The sequence below is a fragment of the Lichenostomus cassidix genome, chromosome 12 (genome assembly GCF_008360975.1).
Source record: "Lichenostomus cassidix isolate B80296 chromosome 12, HeHo_3.0, whole genome shotgun sequence".
NCBI lineage: Eukaryota > Metazoa > Chordata > Aves > Passeriformes > Meliphagidae > Lichenostomus > Lichenostomus cassidix.
In genome coordinates, this window is record NC_139493.1 from 14,793,595 (window position 1) to 14,813,114 (window position 19,520).

At 40.2% G+C, this 19,520-nt stretch overlaps 1 protein-coding gene across 1 annotated transcript; it reads right to left on the reverse strand.

Moving 5' to 3' along the window:
• Positions 1–1,908: 1,908 nt before the first annotated feature.
• LOC146431807 (inter-alpha-trypsin inhibitor heavy chain H4-like) lies at positions 1,909–18,270 on the reverse strand. The gene is made up of 22 exons (XM_085072863.1): positions 18,156–18,270; positions 16,600–16,760; positions 16,080–16,184; positions 15,035–15,197; positions 14,836–14,946; positions 14,623–14,751; positions 13,644–13,760; positions 12,890–13,058; positions 11,808–11,924; positions 10,160–10,341; positions 9,571–9,753; positions 8,883–9,022; positions 8,110–8,264; positions 7,622–7,654; positions 6,970–7,002; positions 6,487–6,534; positions 6,121–6,159; positions 5,533–5,646; positions 5,128–5,302; positions 3,594–3,748; positions 2,725–2,827; positions 1,909–2,238 (listed from the first exon to the last, which is right to left on the reverse strand). The coding sequence occupies exons 1-22, from the start codon at positions 18,228–18,230 to the stop codon at positions 2,163–2,165; spliced, it is 2,583 nt and encodes an 860-aa protein (XP_084928989.1). The 5' UTR covers positions 18,231–18,270; the 3' UTR covers positions 1,909–2,162.
• Positions 18,271–19,520: the final 1,250 nt, after the last annotated feature.

A 19,520-nucleotide genomic window follows, 5' to 3' on the forward strand; every position in this document is an offset into this window, starting at 1 on the left:
AGCACTCCGAGATTTCTACAAGGTAGGAGACAACAGCAAATGTAGATAAAGGTAACACGGAGGACAGGGAGAAGCAGCAGAGAGATGCTCACAGGTAAAACATTTACTCCTCCTGCTGATGGCTACATGCTGGTTAAGAGAGAAGTGTGAGGATATATCCTATGAGATACATACAGATCTGTTACATATACACTGGCACTACTTTGCACTGGAATTGGAAATTACAGAATGCCAAATATTCATTACTGTGTCTGCCTTCATCTTCTGAGCAAAGGAAGGGAACACAGGAAATCAGAAGCGTGTCAGAACTCACTTTGGGGCTTGGAAAGCACAGGAGGAGAGCAGCTAAACAATAAATTAAGACACAATTCAAGTGGAGTAGAGTTGCACCTGCTTACAAAATGGAAAGCCAGGCACACCAGTGGCATCAGGCTGCTGCAGGAAGCACAGAAATCCATCAGCACAACTTGTCTATTCAAAGTCAGATAAAATCTTTGAACAATGTGAAGACTTTCTATCATACCTTAGTAAATTCCCTGACCCACAGCTTCTTTGCAGCAAGGGAGAACTGCATTAGCAGGGCAGCAGCTGCCTGTGGAGCCCCAGGCACTGCAGTTTGAGTGCAGCTCTCAAGCATGGTCTGTACCTGCTTGAGCCTCACTTAAAGCAGAGGGTCCCAGGGGAAAGCTGCCCTAGCCATGAGCCACTGCTCCAAGATCTGTACTGTTTCTGTTCCTGCAGCTGGCAGCAGGGCAGGAGGTGACACATAGATACTCTACAACTGAAAGCAGGGAATATTTAATCTGCAGTAAGTCTGCTGATAAGCCCCAGTATGAGCAGCTTGTGATTCAAAACCCAAGTTCATCTATAATGGAAACAGTCAGATTGGTAAACCTGTTTTTGATGTAGTGAAGTGAGCAATCTGGTGCTTCCAGTTTCCAAATTCCACATTGTTTGTCATGTAATTTGTCCAGCAAAATCAGCACCTGCAAAGTACAAGCAACTCACTCAAACATATCTTGGCATCATGTCTGCACAGTTCTTTTGAAAAACTGGCTTCTAATTACACAGTTTGTTTTAGCTTATTGACTCTGGCAAGAAATTGTTTCTCTTTTAGTACATTGCTTTAAAATAATAATGTTTTTCCAGTTATATATTATTGGCAGGACAGAAAGTAATTTCTGTTAAACTGTCTCCAATGCTGGCATATTTATGGGTTCAAAGATACAAAGGAACTGAAATTCTAAAACAAAAAATCATTTTGCAATTAAAAGTTACATGAAAAGCTGAAGACTGAAACGGCAGGTTGGATTCCATGGGCAGAGGCTTCTGTGTGTGTGTTTACTCTGCAGTGTTACCTCTGTGCACAGCAAGTTGGGTTTGAGCTGTTCATTATTTGTAAAACATCTTCCGATGTTTTACAAAATTGCAAAATGCTGTATGAAATGGTCGCAAAAAAAGCTGCTAACTCTTGGGGTTGAAATGCTGTCTTTTGCAACCAGAGGTTTTGCAATCAGTCAATGCCTGTTCCACAGATGGTTTTTAAAGGGAGCCTCAGAGGCTTTTGCAGAAAGGAACCAAACCACTGCTGGTGTGGGTTTGCCATCCCCATGCACAGTCCTATTCACTGCTAATTTCATGAGCTTTGAATGGACTGACAGAACAACCTCCAAGAGAACCCTAATACAGCAATGAAATAGAAATTGAGAGACATGGCAAACTGATGCTGCCTTAAACTTCATACTTGCTTCACAAAACACGTGGTTGAAGAACACCATCATTTATAACTGAATAAAGTCTTAGAAATCTATTACTGTTTGTATGACACGTTTGTTGGCTTGGATGATGCCACTATTGATTTTTACTTAGAAACCTAAGTGTGTGTGTCCATATCAAACTGTGAGCTGATATTGTCAATTTCATTTATTTTGTTCATATAAATCTTCAACAACAAAACCACATTGCAGATTAGCAACCATTTTCACTTAGCAAACAAGCAAGTATGGTCATATATTGAAAGTGTAATTTTTCCAAGGTAACATACTTGTTACATTTTTATACAGAGTAACAGTAAGGCTTTAACTGTGTGGTTTTCTTGATGAGAGTATTCCAGATACTTGGAAGAGCTTCATTTACATAGTTGTCTTCACATAATTTTTTTTCTAGGGAGTTAGATCTATTGACCAGCAGGAAACAGGATCACTGGCAGATTCAAGCCTGTAATCTTTCTTGAGCACCCTGAAAGGAAATCAAAACAACAGAAGCTGTGATAACACAATCAAAGGGCTGGGCCAGAATTGCCCTGATGTGCAGATGGCACCAGGAGTCAGAGGCCCGTGGATGGGCAGAGCTGCACCTCAGCTCTCCAAGAACCTGCACATTCACAGCATTTCTTCCCCATCACAGATGCCTGCTAAAGGCAATTGAAGTATAAAAGATGTTTCTTATGGTAAATCCAAATGAGGAAACACCCTCCCTGTCCAGGAAAATGATGCAAGCTATACCCCCAGGGTATGATTAGTTCCCCCCAATGAAATAGGAGCCTTGAGCCCTGTAGCATCACTTAAGCAACAAATTCAGGCTTTTAGGGAAAAAATAAAGTGCAAGTTATTTACACCAAAGAGGTGTGTTCTTACAAACACTCCCTCAGTTTAATTTCTTTTGCTCTCCTGTATTTGCTGATAAAATACATCTCAAAGCACACATGTCCCCCAAATCTGGTACCTGGAAAATTGGTGCTCAGATCCAGACAGTCTTGGGAGTCTTTCCACAGCTCTCTGATTGTTGTTAGAGTTATTCCCAAAGTGTGCTTTTGAATAAAATTGACCTAGGCAACAGATACACAAATTATTTAAAAATACAAACCAGCTGAGTGTTGCTGTTTGTTTAACCCAAATGGCAGCTCTAACACTGGGAGAGCAGTTCTTCCTCTCAGAAAACAAACAAAAGACCACATTTGAACGCTCCATTAGTAAGTTTAGAAAATTCCTGTGTTTCAGCTATGATCTCCTGTTATCCCTAACACACTCCACAGGAAGGTTCAATCTTGCTCTGATGGGTTTTCACAATTATTTCTTTCTTGTGGTTTTTGGAACATGAAGCCTCTCTGTTTGCGAAGTTTCCAAAACAACTTCAACTTTAGTCCTGCCAGGATTCTTGGAGCCAAGATGTTCAGGACCAGCTGGCTTTCATTTTCTAACCATGATTGTTTACAATTTTATGTCCATTATTTATAGTCTATTATTTGACATAAAATGAATTTGCTGCATCAATCATGTCATTCCACAGCGCTGTTGAGGTTAAGCCCAACTATTATTTGTGTCTTATTTTAACATTTTCTAAACCCATAACGGGCTACTTAGGGTTGTGCTACTGGTGAGTGGAAAAGCATTGTGTTATGAGTGTTATGTTTCCGGGGCGAGACCTCCCCTCTTTGGGATTGCTGGGCAGTAAAAGTTAAATGTCCAAAAAGAATAAACTAAATGCAAATTTTCTCCAAAACTTACAAAACAAAACCCTGACTATACTCTCATTTCAGGAGCCGAGTTACAAGACCATCCTTCTTTGCTGCACACATCCATACTGATACATACCCAGAACTCCACTGACTTTGTCCGAAAAACGGTCGGTGTTCAAGAAATAGAGCCCAAGGGAAACATCTGGAATCCTGACCAAGGAAATTTTTACTGTGACAGTATCAGGCAGTGATGCTGTAACACTCCTCTCCTTTTCAACTGACACTCTTAGCCTAGGAAGTAAATGATGGAATTATTTCCAAGAATGTGAAGAAAGAATATGTATTTAACTGACATTAATTAATCAAACTAATTTCATTTTTGCCTTTTTTCTCTTTGCAACTGCATTTTTCCTGATGTGTTTGAAGTTATTTTTAAGCTAGAAAGTATTGAGTATAATATCTTTTCTCTTTGTGCTGCACAACAGGTCTTACAAATATACCAAGGGAGAATTTTTTGCTGATGAACATACCTTATTACCCATAATGACAAGAAATGCTAGGATGGGGAAAAAAAAACTTTTTCTCACCATTTTATTGAGAAAAAAGGTAGACTGATAAAATAATCTGCTTCATGAACAGTAAAATACTTTTTAATTGGATATTTCACAAGTTTTTGAGACCTTGCCTTTCTTTTGATTCATTATTGTAATCCCAGGTGGGCTTGCAGAATACAAATGCCACTGTCATTTTACTCCCTGCAGACAGGTCTGACAAAACCTCCCCCTGAATGCTGGTGTACACAGCACTGTGGGTGCAAGGGCTCGGGTGCTGGTTTGAAGCAGAAGGATCATTCTGCTTGGCAAATTACACTGGGACATAAATCCAGCATGTTTTTGGCTCTGTTTGGATTACAACAATAATTGAAAGCAGTTGTTGTAGGACTTATTATTGTCTAGAACTGCCTGTTATTTAGCAGCAATATGTGTCCTGTCTGCCCCAGGCCAGCAGTGGATCCTTGTGGAGACTTATTCCAGCAATATAAAAAGGCTGGGGGAACCAGCTACACTCAGCTCTTCCTTGTGGTAGTTAAGGATCCTGCTCTAATTACTCTAACAAATAAAGTCGGCTTTTAAAGTCTTCCTTCTCCTACAGTGGGCATTTAGTTACAGACAGCTATTCCAATACTTTATGCCTGCCCATAAAAAATGTCAGCAGCCCATATGGGAGTTATTGCTAAACTGAAGAGAAGGAAAACCCCAGCCTGTGTGGAGCCAAGTGCTGTATAAAAGGGACAGTAAATGTCAAAGCCATCACTTGGCAGCACTCGCTCTGCCCTGGAGGAAGACAAAGGGCCTGCTGATGGCACCAGAGCTGCTCTGCATGGTGGTGGCTCCTTTCCTTTGGAACATCAATATGTGAACAACAGGCTGGTGGTACAGTTCTTTTGGTTCTCTTTACACAGGCATAGAGAATTAAAATCAAATCTGTTTGGTTCTCCATATTTGAAATAGGGGATTATGAAGATACCCTGCTGCTACTCACACTGAAATACTCACTGGGTAAGGACATTTGGAAGCACTTACTTCAGGTAAATGGTAAAGTGGAGTCCTGAATGAACTAAGATCTGACACATTTGCAAGTTTAGGAAAGGACAGGGAGATGTTTCTTACCCCTGGATGGTGGAGGAAGCTGACTTCGTCCATGACAGCTGAGTGCTCTTGTTATTGTGGCTTACAACGATCCCATGAATGGAGACACGGATTTGCACGGGGGGATTTGCATAGTTAATATCAAACTGCACAAAGTGATTCATTCCATCTCCAAGTTTCCCCATTACAGTGAGTCCTTTAATACCATTGACAGAAATATGTCAGGTGATTGTACTTTTCTAGTTTTAATAAAGCTGCTCCAGCTTTGTAACTGAAACAACTTCAGGGTCTCAAATCTAGTTTCATGGGGCACAGAACCCTGGATTTCAGCTCCATATGCCCTAAGACCATGGTGGGGTCACTAGAGCCTGTTTAACCCCATGCTTCCACCTCCTACAGAGAGGTGTCTCTATGTGGCTCACTCACCTTGATCTGGATCTGACAGCAGGTGGATAGAGGTTTGTGCTCTTTTATCAATATTTAAGCAGATTCTTTCATTTTGTTCGGGTAATTGCAAGAGATGTTGTGGATGTTCACTGGCTGAAAAGACAGAAGAACAACATCAGCAACAACAAAAATCTAGCCTGTGCCCTTTGCAAAGGTACAGCAAAAATACTTCATGAATTTATATCTAAAACATCAATTATAGCTTTCATATAAACAAATGATTAAAAACACAGTAATAATTGTTGAAAAGCACACAGATACAGCACCTTGATATGAGTGAAACCAACAGATTTGTAAATATAGAGTTTACTAAGGACAATGAGCCCCTAAGAAAGCTGAGGGTGAAGATCTGTTGTACTGCATTTCTTATATTCTTGAGCCAGAGAGGTTTTCTCATGGAACACAGGGATATTTTCTACTTAAGTGGAAAGAGCTAGCCAAGCCTTGCAAGAAGAGGTAAAAGATCTTCACAGAGTTGATGCAGTCAGAAAAAGCATTGTTGCATGAAAAAGTGTACATTACAGTTCCATTAATAATTTAAATGGGACTAGGATGTGTATCACTTACCAATAGGTTGTGCTCTTGTGATGTCTCTAAACCTGGAAACTGAAATACTTAAAATCAGTAGGAAGAGTTTAATGAAACATTTTTCTCTAAGCCAGTGGATTAACCAGGACAAATGCTGGACAGAAGCCTTTTTAACAGAGCTCTTCACTAACTACTACAGAGAGCTTTGCTTAAGACAACATGTCCCAGTGGAGCAAAAGACCACAGCAACCAGTGCCTATTTCTCTCAGGATAGACCATGCCATGGGGCCATGCTCAGTTGGAGCTGAGTGTTTAGAGCTGTGCATTTAAGGGCCACTGTGCAGCGTTGAATGCAACACACCCATGCCCAGCTCCTCTCACATACCACTGGGAGCAGTTAGTTACCTGCTGAAGATAGCTTCCTGTTGCTGGCAGATTTGAAGCGCCTTTGACCTGAAAGAAAAGGTTTTTCCCAATGTTTTGTTGCTTTGGGTTTATGCCTTGCATCTCCCTCGTTACCCTCTGAAACAGGGAATTTGTCCTGCTTGTCACCCGCTGACTTTTCTGGATACCCCAGGGCTGGTAAATTATTGTGTTTTTACATCCATTTCTTTCAGCTTACTAATATATACTTTTCCAAATTTTTCAAATTTATTTTCAGGAGGCATAATATTTTTCATTTGTGAAAAGGGACCAAGATTGTTTTCAAAATTTTATAGTTCATTATAAAATATCCGTGGACTGAAATACATATGATAAAAACTAAATTGTATTTCAAGTGGGCACCTCCAATCAAAATGTATTTATTAAAATAAGGTTGATATGACCCTACATATAAAATGGACTTTATGGAATTATTATGAATATAACCAGTGGAGGGATACTTACCAGGAGGTGACCCACTCATCACTTTATAAGCACCTGGAGAAAGAAAAGAGAGTTTCTGTGTTTTATTCATGATTGCATCACATACCTCACAGGAGTACTTCTGGTCAGGGAGTTTTCTGCTATTAAACTCCCAGCACAACTTCAAAAGAGGTAACCTCCAAAAACAGGGCAGCATTGTGATTCCCTCAATACATTTCTGTGAAATAACTAGAACAAAACCAAGTTTCTTCACCTACAAAATGATTATTTAAATAAATCCTATTTCCAGAGAGAGAGGGAAAACATACCTAAATCATCCTCAGAAGGCATTCTTAAGCTTAATTTTCTGAAAAATGCTTCACACATGGTATGCAGAAGCAGGAAGCATCATTAACACCATTCACTCAAAGAACTACTTTTCCTCAAAAGCATAGATGAATTTGACCTTTGAGACATTCTGAATGGAAGATTTTTCCCTTTTGACCCTGTTTGCCACCCAAACTCTGCACAGACTATGGCAGGCATTGCTTATAATTTACTTCACACATTTTTCCAAATCTCATATACTTCCCTCTTTAGAAAAACCACCATGAGCTCTTTTGTTGTTTCATTGGATTTTTTTTTTCATTAGAGACTATGAAAATATGCTACTGGAAAAGTAGAAAGCATTTACCTCCTGCTGAAAGACTGCTGGGCTTCTCATTATCTGTCAAGAGGAAGAGGGACAGATCAGTGTCATACAGCCAATACTGAATTACTTTACCCATGTAAACCAGCAAATTAGGACAAGGGCTTCAGGTGAAGAAGTTTCTTGTGTTAAAGGATAGGTAGGTAGAACACTTGCAAAACTCTGACTGTGGCCATGTTCCCCCCCATTCATTTTCTCACTTAAATGCTGCGTGTGGAACCCCTTTGCATTGTCAGGAATGCAATAGCAATAGCTATTAGACAACCTTTAGTTAATATTTAAAGAAACTATATTCCATTTCAATAGTAGTACAGTTTTCATCACTTCACTTTTCCAAAAAGTCCTGCATGTTTTATTTAATCCCTGAACTGCTGCCTCCAATTTGCCTTGTTACATCTCTACCAAATGAACCTAAGTGGAAGTCAACAGCAATTAATAAAGAAGAGCAGAGTGTTTCAGGGGGCTGTTTTTACCAGCCTCAGTGGGTTTGTTTGCCAGCTCCTGCTGCTGCTGGTCAGAGGGTTTGGTGACCACCATGGAAGTGAGGGGTGTAACAAAGCTGTACCGCAGGGACAGATCCAAGGCTTGGGCCTCCAGGGCCTTCTGGTCCTCTTCTTGGGCTGAAATACTAAGGTCTATGTTAATGATGAAGAAATAACATGTAGAGATTATGGACAAGTTGTCTTCAGATTCCTTTACATATTAGCTATGTCTTCACAGATATTTTTTATTGTTGAAGTGTCAGTAGTCTTATGGGGATAACTCAGCTGTTTGTGTGTCCATGTTATGGAAATGCTTAATTCTTTGCAACACTGGAGCCTATGTATGGTTTAAATACATAAAAATAATAGAGACATGATCTCTGAAGTATCTTATGGTAATACATATTGTTATATTCCCCAGCTATTCCCATTTCTTTATCTACAAATTTCTGGGTTTGCAAGAACAGCTCAACACAATCCATACAATTGAAAACTATTTCATAGTAATGTCATGAAGAATGTTTTACATTATGTTTTCATATATACATGAAATTGAATGTTGTAGTGCTATCATAAACTGAAAGGCATTTCATGTTCATCATAGAGTAATGTAGTATTCTCTCAGTTTCTTAAGTTTTTGATACAATCTGGAGAAATATTTCTGTTTCTTTGTGCTTCCTGATCATATAATCTGTGAGTAATAAATTTGTGTTTTAAGTTAGAAAAGTTAGAAATTTGTTACATGACTCATTGAAATAGCTTACGCTTTTTCCAGAAGCTGCTGAATGGTTAAGTAAGCCCACAGTCTCTCTACGAAATTCCCAAAGATGTATCTTTGATTTTGGAATACTTGCTCCTTCTCTTTGACATTTGCTTCTTCTTTAAGAGTCAAGTCACTCATGTGCTGAAATAGCAGAAAACTGACCATCAAAAGAACAGTTCCAAACTTTGTTTGTAGTCGCATTATTAGACTTAAAGAACATCTTTCAGTACCAATTGTCCTTCAATTCTGTTCTTTCCCATTGGAAAACACAACTCCAAACTATCTAAGAAGCATGTATTTTAGAGATGTTTCTGGACTTGAAACAATGATGAAAAAAGGAGGTAATGAAATTGTTCTATTTCAACATTTTTGAGATGAATAATTGAGATTTTCTACTTCATTGTAACAATGCAAACCTGAAAGTGCTTAAAAGGCCAAAATATTATGGGTTTTGTAGAATTAAAATTGTTTGCTTATTTGTGGATATTCTTCAAGATTTTTCTTTTGTAGCAAATCCAAGAGAGGGCAATTTTAGCAAATTATTTGAGAGTTCAAACAATGGGAAAACAGCTGAATGCCCAAATGTAAAGAACATTTACTGAATACAAAACACTTCTTGAATCCTCCTATTGTGTCACAAAAGACAGAAGGGAGAGATGTTTTTCACAGTTGGTAAACTAAACACTTACTGACTGAGCTTTAATTTCTACTGGCAAAAGGTCCAGTTCATTGCTAATTTTCCCGGACACTATAATTTCAGATCCTTCAAAAAACAGCTTGTAATTGTTCTTGGTTAATCCTTCAACGGCATTTTCTGGATACTGCATTTCGATTTGCATTAATATTGGGGTAGCCACTTCTTGATAAAAACCCTAAACAGAAGCAGAAAGACAGAGAAAACATATAAATGACAGCAAAATTGTGCAAAGCAATATGCTGAATGTCTAAAACCCCCTTAAAAAGCTTTTTCTTTAGTAGTGCAAGACTACTGCAAAGTTGGAAATTGTCCACTTCACCTGGACAATTTCTCTTTGTGCAGTACAGAAATGTGTGAATTTCCCAGTTTGTCTGAATGCAGCTGATTTGAGAACTTCGAGTCAAGGATGCACAGAGAGTAAAAACCCTCAGATACCCCAATATTGCCTTCCTCCCCCCTCTAAATTACTAGGTAAACTCAAACCCAATATTTCATTTCAGCAAATCTGTGATTTTGCTGCTAGGACTAGACACAAACTGTAGCTCATAGATGGCTTTTCTGGCACATTCCTTACTCCTGACCTGGAGCTGCAAGGCTGCATCAGCATTTTCATATATACGCCGAACTATTCCCCCATTGCTGAGGGCCATTTTCTCCAGGAATTTATAACTGACATCAAACCCGAAGCCAAGGCAGAAAAGAGCGTATTTCCCATTGATTGCTTTCTGAATGTTTTCTTGAATTACTTCCACATTTTTCTCACCTGTAATTGAAACAAAAACATACAATTGTGGATGTGGGTCTTTTCAAGTGCAAAAAGACCGCAACAGGTTAGTGGAATATACTATATGAAGTATTCAAAAATAATTCAGAATAAAATACTAAAGAGCTGTGGGATAGAATGCTGGTAATTGAATTGGAGATGAAAGCAGCACTCTACATATGGAGTGCCAGAACGTGATTCTCCCTCTTAATGACTTTTACTAGGTTCTACTGATATTGTCACAGCTAAGTGCAAAACATTTTATAGGGTTACAGGGCCAGAGGAGGTTTTTAGTACAGAAGGGACACACACTACAAGTTAACAACATGAGGGATGGATACACTTCATCAAGCATTCAAAAGACAAGTACCATCCATAAAAATTATGTGTGTCAATTCAGAAAAGAATGGATTGGTTAATGGTGCAGTTCCAACAAACTGCCAATTAACTCAGCCATGCTTGTCTTCCAGGTCCTTTGTGTGACAGAGGGAAGAGATTTTCACACCATCATCTTATCCCATTTGAAGAGCTGCTGATGGCCCTGTGTGGAGAGCTTCTCCGTCAGCATTTCCAGGCAGAAACTGTTACTGCATGTAGTAATATCACAGGAGCAGCTCAGGTTTTTCCCTTTCAGCTGCTTTGCCAAGGATGGCAGTATATGCAATAATGCCTGGACTGATTTCTAACTGCTAGATGTTGTGAGCCCTGTGACTGAACTGGGGAGGTAGCACTGTGATCTGAATTTTATCTAAAAACCCAAATGAAATAAACAAACCCCAAAGCAGAATGGCTCACACAATCCAAAAGGCAGACTCATCTTATTAGAGGGCTTACAGAAGAATTAATATTGCTGGCCTTGGAGTGATGCTGGTGCACACAAAACTGAGACAAATCCCTGATCAAAACAAGGAATTTAGTGCCACTGCACTGAGAGTTATTCCCTATTTCACCCAATATTTCCATCTCAATCCTTTGGTTTGTGCTGTCACAGCTGATCATTGATTCAGACATGGACAAGAACACAAAACAAGAAGCATATAAAATGTGCTTGAAAATATCTCAAGTTTGAGGCAAGGAGGATCAATAAGTACAAGCAACACCACTCAAATGGGACTGGACATAGTATTTGCAAAATATCCATGTTTTGTCTCTGGATATTTTACTTTTATATTTCAGCTGTGCCCGGAGTATCTCCAAGTCCCTCGAGTTTATAAACTGGGAAGCCAATGGTATGCAGCAAAACAATTCCCAGCTAAAGGATGTGAAGTCACAGGCAAGCTTTGCCATCACTCCTTACAGCCCTCGGCAGAGCCCTCTCATAATCACCCTCACCAAATCCAGCAGTAGCTCAGCCTGCATATTCCAAAGCTCTTCTGAAACACAGTCTAGGTCTATCAATATGGGGATGCAAGTGTAAAAGATAGGAAAACACAGGGGCGAGAGGATTGAGGGTAGCATTCACTCACCAGAAGTGGGCTGGCCATCTGTCAGCAAAATAATCATGGAGACGCTGCGCTCTGGCAACCCCTCCTCTTTCTCCAGCGCACTCACGGCAGCCAGCAGGGCACCATTGATATCTGTGCCTGTAAAGAGAAAGCAGACATTGCTTACCCAAGGAGGATAATCATCTGGTGAGATTGCTGCCCTTCATCTGCAGAGGCCCTGCAGAGTTGTTTAAAGTTTTCTGCAGGAAGTAATCCTTCCGAGAGAGGAGGATTTAGGGACTTAGCTTACTGGACTTAATTATAGGGTGTTTTACTGCAATGGCAGTGCCAGAGTATTCTTTTGGGAGCATTTTCCACACATATGTCTTGGGAAACACAAACATGTCTAGAGTAATTAGAAAGTGCTTAAGTAAACACACTGTCATCTGTTAACCTATATTTAAGAAGTTTCCCTGCCTTATAAAAGAAGGCAGAGAAAAGAGCTGAGCATGGATGGGTTTGTTGGTCTTAGTGCCTGGGGTAAGGGAACTTATGTTAATACTGATAATGTAACAGTAATGGGAGACAGAGCCCTTGAGATGTACTTAGAACTAAAAAATAACACGGAGCACACTGATGCAGCAACTGAAATGCCACATGTCTGTTTTACCTGTTTCATTTCTGTGGCATGGCTTACAAGGTAGTATAATTTCAGGTGTGGGGTTTTTTTTACAAAAGGACTCTTGATATTAAAAAATCAAATGAGCAAATTTATATCAAATGTAGAGTGAATTGCCATTTTTTCTGTAGAAAAAACCACACTATCAGGGAATCTTCCTGTTATCTCCATGATAAAAATTGGAAAGAAAACTTTGTGGCTTGAATGGTTGATAGATGTGATGTAAGCATCTGTTTTATATCTATATCTATATCTATATCTCTACATATATATGTAGTCATCAGTCTGTCCACTCACAGGCTTTCTTTCCCACTCATCACTTGTAGGTACTAAAAACTGTTTGATTTGCTTGGTAGCTCTGGGGCACTATTGAACTAATAAAATGAATCATTTTCTAAGCAATTCATTCAATTGGGTGCACATTTGTGGTTACAAGTGTGTGTACCTCCCCTGGCAGTGAGAGTCTGCACAAATGCTGCAGCACTGGCCACGTTCTCCTCAGTGGCTGGCAGCAAAGAGCTCTTCCACTCCACTACTTTGTTGTTGAAGGTGATAAAGCTGAAATGATCTTCTGGACGGAGGTCCTGCAAAATCTTCAACAGAGCATCCCTTGTCTGTTCCAAGGAGAAAACAATCACTTTGATTATTCCTACTTCTTTGCCAGAACTGGGATTGAAATTGCATTGTAATAAAGGGGTTCTCTACAGTGCTGTTCCAGATGCAGCCCAATGCCTTTATTAAACCCTAATGGTATGTTTTAGGTTGAGACCATCAGAAATGGCCAATTCACTTAATTTACAGACTCAAAATCCCCACGGATGAGGACTGTAGGGGGCTTGTCTGCACTCAAGTAGAGCTACATAGACAGTCATCAATAAGTGTAAAACAGGTAACAGATAAACTAACTCTTTAAGCTTCATTAAAGAAAAAAAAAAAGCAAAATATTCTACAAAGATAAAGACAGAAAGCAGTCTCTGCCTCAGTGTTTGGTACCTGTGAGAACAGCTGTGTCAGTTAAGTGTTGCTCTTCACTAGCTTCAATATGTGCATATGTATTTTCAAGCATTTCAATAAGTCTGAACATTTTGCTGTGTACAAAACCAGTGTGTTTTTCAAATGAGAAATTCCTAATTTCTTCCTTGGAAGGCTGGGGTGTGTGTGCCTGCTTCTAACAGAGGTCATGCTTTGAGGGAAGTTACCTGTTCAATTTTTCTGCCTGTCATGGAGCCACTTCGGTCTATAACAAAGATGACATTTTTTGGAAACACTGGCATTTCTTGGGGTGCAAAATAATGGACAAAATACCCATTGACAATCTGAAAAAAGAATGGAAAATCACCTCTAAAAGTACATCTAAAGAAATAAAGAATAAATCTTAACATTCTGGCATAGCAAGAAGTGGGGTGCATGCTCAGCATTCTGCTCTTCTCGATAAGCCCAAATCAAAGAACTTATATTAAAGAAATTAAAATGTATTTCCTAGCTGGAAGCAAGACTGTCTGTAGAGACAAAATTACAAGAGAGCAGCATGCATACATACATATGTATGAGACACCTCAGTGTCATATGTATGATATACACATATTATCTCTGTATATCATATTACCTCTTTATCATTACCTATGAGCACATCTCTGCTGAATGACTGTGGCTGCCACCTTTTAGCACATCTGTGTATGCTTCATTAGTGAAATGATATGGAAAATACTGTATTTTATTCCCTAGAATATGCATCAGTTCATAAATATTTGTTAAGTTCCTGCTGTATTTAGTTATGCCTCAGTTATCACAAAAAACACAAGGACACCAAGCATAATTTTAAGTTATATAAATCACATTCCTATAAACTTCATTTACAAGAAGCCACAAATACAGTTTAGAGGAACCAAAATAATAACCAAAAAAGAGAGTGTAAAGAGACATCTGTGAAATACCAATATAGATTCTGTATTTGAATATTTGAAAGATTGATTATTTCTCCTGAGTAATCAGTTTGTGCAATATATCTGATGTCTCTGGGGATTTACTGAGTATCACCCTCAGCTCCTGCTGACTCTGGAAAGTGCTTTTCCTGTCATTCTTGGTGTTTCAAAGCAAATGATGCCGTTTTACTGATTGCACTTCACATTCAGACTTATCTGTGATCTGAAAGCATTTTCATTTCTGTTTCTTTTTTACCTGTATATCACCTGCAGTGGCTTCTCTCTTAACATCATAACGCACAACTAAATCACCATTGAGGAGCGTTTCGTTGAGTTCAGAATTTATCTTCTGTTGATCTATAGTTGGCTTAAATAAAATATGAGCCTGCAAAGCAACCAGAAGAAAAGATTTAAAGTAATATAACTTAGAGCTGTCACTGGCAGTAACCTCTGGCAGCTGCTGCTTTACCTTAGTTTCATTCTGCACTTTGGTGAGTGCCTCAGTTAACTCGTTTGTCATGAATGTGCTGTCTGTCTCCAAGAACTGAATGCCTTGGGGCTCAAAGATGTGAACATCAATCTGATAGCAGAGAAGAAATAAGCATCAGCATCTCAGAGGTAAGATGGCTGTGCCCAAAAACCATGGCACTGCTCCCTGCCCAGCTCACCTGGAAGTGCTTAACCAGCTGCTTGGGCCGGACCTTGATGAGCAGCTCGTACTTCCCCAGCTGCCGCTTCAGCAGCTCCTCGTAAGTCAGCTCAAAAGTGACTTTGCTGGCAGCCGCAATGCTGACAGACACATGGAACTGCTCCAGCTTTCTGTCTGTAATTCTAGTGGGGGAAGAACAGGGATTTATCTTCTGCAAGGAAGGTTTCCTGGTGGTGGCCCGAGTTTATGAAGAGTGCAAAATAATGACCAAGGGGCCACATGGGATAAATAAAAAGTAAATGTTGTACATTGCAGGTGCTATTATGTACATCACATATTTTACATTGATGTGCCATCAGTGGGCGCAAGCTCAGAAACGGAGCAGAAACCCCTGCATGCCTCAGACTGAATTCCTGTGAAGTACAGATTAAAATACCCTGAAACTGTGATATCTGCTCAAGTGCCATGGTCCTCTGTGCTTGTGAGGAAGCAGACTCAGCATTGAGCATCATCCCAGTGTGGCAAGGTGCTCTCGCATAACAGGGAGCCAGACTGGATGGAGCTCTAAGCAACCTGATTTAGGGAAAGGTGTCCCTGCACACAGCAAGGGGGTTGGAACTAGATGATCTTTAATGTTCCTTGACCTGAGATTGGCTCAACTGGTCAGAGCATGTTGCTAATAACAGCAAGGTTGTGGGTTCAATCCCTGTATGGACCATTTTCTCAAGAGGTGGACTTGATGATCCTTGTGGGTCTCTTTCAAAGACATTCTGTGATCAGTGATTCTATGACAGCAAATCTAATGCTAAACAGTGATGCTTCCCACTGGAGCTCATTGCAGGACCACATATGAATTATATATATACATTAAAAAAAATAAAAGTATATATATATATACACAGACATACACACTGTCCCTCCCACCAAGAACCCAAGACTGATTTTCATATTTGTCTACAGTGAGATGTGGTTGTCTCCAGCCAATCTCCAGGTTAATCTGCCCCCAGCCAAACAGGAAGCCAAGGAGGGGCGTTGGAGCAGCCTCACTCAGAATGGCAACGTACTTGACAAGGCCAGCGCTCTGCCCTCGGGAGACTGCTGTGTCATATTCGTTTTGAGCAGCGGCTTTCTCCTTTATTATTCCTGGGTATACTTTACCATCGATGGACCTGTTTGGTTTCCATAAAAATTAATTCATATTAGAAGGAATGCAGTGGGGAAAGAAACTCAACAAAAATTTCTTTGTGGCTCTCAGGGCAGGAACAGAAGACACTGTTTGGCTCCCAAATCCCTCCCCACCCAGGAGGATGCCAGGATCCAGCACCACAACACAGCCCTTGTCCTTGCAGAGTCTTGAGGATGGTGGAGGAGGACAAACACCACCACTGAGCATGTCTGTCACCCACCCTGTGCAGCAGGCACCCTGGCCCTGCACACCTCTTAGATTTGGCTGCCTACTACTTTGCCCTAGAGAGCATTTTTGCAGAGGACACTCTTTGTGCTCTTTGCCCAGCAGCCCCTGAGCAGAAAGATGAACACCCCCAGAGCTGCCTCCTTCACACTGCAGGTAAGGACTGATCCTACATGGAGAAGTTGGTAATGAAGGCTGTCTTGGGTAACTCCACTTCAAAGGTGGCCTCTCGGGACTCATTGGCTCTGTTGACAATTCTGCTGGTGATGACAGTGTGAGCATATCGTGATGTGACCTTGCAGTCGACATGGAGGCTGTAGATTTCAACAGCAGGCTAGAAAAAAAAAATTAACAGACTGAGACAGAAAAACCCAGGTTTTTCTTCCAAGCAGTCCTTACCTGGATGATGCTATTGGAGAAATTTGATGAAGGAATGAACTGCTAGAAAGCCTGGCTGGAACTGGGGAGGGGATTGTTCTGGACCAGTCTGCTTATTCCCATCTCTGCCGCCACAACCACTGTCCCATCCAAAACCTGCAGCTACATCTGCATTTTGCTGTTCCACAGAAGTTTCTGTTGAACATTTTTCTGTCCAACCTTTTTCTGTCCTTGGGGTACAGTGAAGCTGCTGCTGCATCACCTCAGTGCATTGCCCAAAATTTACTTCAAGAAGATCAGAAGCCTCTTTAAGCCTGACCTAGGGAAAGGCCCTGTTTTTTGTGTGACTGTTTATTTGCTCTCCCAGCTGTTGACTTTGCTGCCTGTTTTCTAACTTGATACCTTGTGTCCCACACAATGTTTAGCAGGTTTGAAACCCTGCATGGGCCTCCCAGCTCCTCACTGGTTGCACAAGCAGAGATGCCCTTTGAGCACTCATGTTTCCCCTGCTCTGGTTCTTCCAGGACCCTTGATGCCCAAAGGAGGAGGGCACCATTCTGGAGCTGCCCAGGAACATCCCCAGAGGGTGGCTGGACTGAGAACTGCCTGCAGCAGCTGCCTCCATGAACACCTCCTTTTGCATTTGGGATGTCTCTTTAAAGGTCCTACCTGTATTTTAGCATTGGCACTAAGAACGGTTGATCTGGGCATCACCAGCCTCGCAACAGTTATGATTAAAACATAAAAGCTCAGCATCAGAGCAAATCCTTGCACTTCTATTTTTACTTTTCCAACCTCCAAGTCTTTTGAATGGCTAATTGATCTTTAGCTACTTTGATAATTAATCTCCTGTACTTTGCTTGCCGATTAATAGCAGCCAGTGGCCTCTTCTCAGTTAGCACGCTGGCTGAAATTCTAAAGTTTACCCAAGCTAAACATGGCCATTCAATACTTCCCTCTTTTCCAGTCCATATGTATTATTAAACACTCATCAGAAATCTCCTGGCACTGCAATAATCCTTGCTTGGTCCTGTGTCAAGATCCAAACCTTATCCAGTGGCCAAGGCAGAGCTACTGATCTGTTAATTTTGATATCTTACATCTCTGAGGAAGAGCATGGTCAGACACATCTGTAAATGCCTCCTGCTATATTTGTACTGTAACAACCCAAACAAACAACCAAAAAGACCTTAAAATAACCCAAAGCTCTAAAATCTCAACACAATCCACCCATGGCTCACCAGGTGGTACTTACCAGAGGAGTTACCTGCATTACCTGGCCAGTTACCATGATACCAGCACATCACCAAATAAGCAAATGAGATATTGATGATAAAAATAGAGCAAATACCTTCTGAGAAAGAGTTTCTGTTAATACTAAGAGTGAAGAAGAGACCATCAATGCAAGCAATGTTGTCGGCCCCATTTTGGAAAAAACAGATTTTCAAATGAAATCTCTATTTATCTTAATCAGTTAATGAGTAACTTGTACTTGGGGATATCACACAGACTCTGAAGAGACCCAGACATTTAATATTTACCCATTAAACACAGGTAAAACTTGGACTTGGCTAATGCTTATTTTTTTCAACAGATCTTTGCTGTTAAACATTAGAATTTTAGTGTTTCATAACACAAAATTAAGAAATCCTTTTTTGTCTTTGTGTTTAATTAGATCTCACTGTGTTACATTAAATCCCTTGGGCAGATGACTTGGTCTGTGCAACAAGCTGCAGGAATCTCTACCATATTCCACAGTAATAATTTGAAAGGGCACACCCTTAACACTATTGCAAGCACTTCAGAGATTCTGAGATTTCCAGGACAGGCAATATTCACATGAGATATTACAGTCGGTGGCTTTCTCAACCTTTGTGCCTCCCTGCCCAACTGGCCTCTAAGTACAGACCAGCCCCTGTGAAATACCCCTTTTGCTTCCTCTGACAAGCCATGATCCCTGGTAAGTAATGCCATTCATTGTCATAAATTAACACACAGATCCTGTGGAAAGACAAGCATCTATGTTTGTTTCATGTTTTTTTGTTGTTTTTTTTTTTTTTTTCAGACACAGTATCCATGTGGAGAGCAAGCTTCTAGTGGCCTTGGAGTTGCAAGGAGACACTAAAGCAGAGCTCGATAATTTATTTCTTACCAGACATCTACAAGTTCACTACAAAGAATGTGTTAAGCACAGCCTGGTCTTACAAGGCTTGTGCTTTAAGTAACTCATTTAAAATAAACTTCATTCCTCCCAGGCAGAGTGTTTATACCACTTGCAAATACCATATCCTTTACAGCAGGACATGTAAATATATATATTTTAAAAGACAAAAATTTAACTGCTATACATTCAATTAATTTGTACAACTCATGTAATCCTTTAATCCCTTAAAGTACACAGGATTAGACATTTAGTGGCCTAAGAGCTGCAAGAGTCAAAGCTTTAGTTTTAATTAAGTAGATCTGTCATCAGTTTTCTAATGCCCACATGTAAAATCACATGGATGTTAAAGAGCTGCTTTCACTGCACAGATTTAGGCTGCATTGTCAGCTCTGCCCCTCACATGTTTTAGATGAGGTCCACATTAAAAGACAGGAAAACTAAAAAAAAAAATCCCCAGTCCTTATTGTATCAATCACAAGTAATTTAACTTGACGACATCCTGGAAATAGAACCGTTTGCCAAATCCCACAGTTCTGGCAGATACCTTACTCG

Coding starts and splice junctions, on each gene's coding strand:
- LOC146431807 (XM_085072863.1), bottom strand. CDS start 18,230: ATGGGGCCGACAACATTGCTTGCATTGATGGTCTCTTCTTCACTCTTA. Junction 5,303..5,532: donor GCTGTCAGATCCAGATCAAG/GTGAGTGAGCCA, acceptor ATGGTATTAAAG/GACTCACTGTAATGGGGAAA. Junction 2,828..3,593: donor CAAAGTCAGTGGAGTTCTGG/GTATGTATCAGT, acceptor TCTGTTGCCTAG/GTCAATTTTATTCAAAAGCA.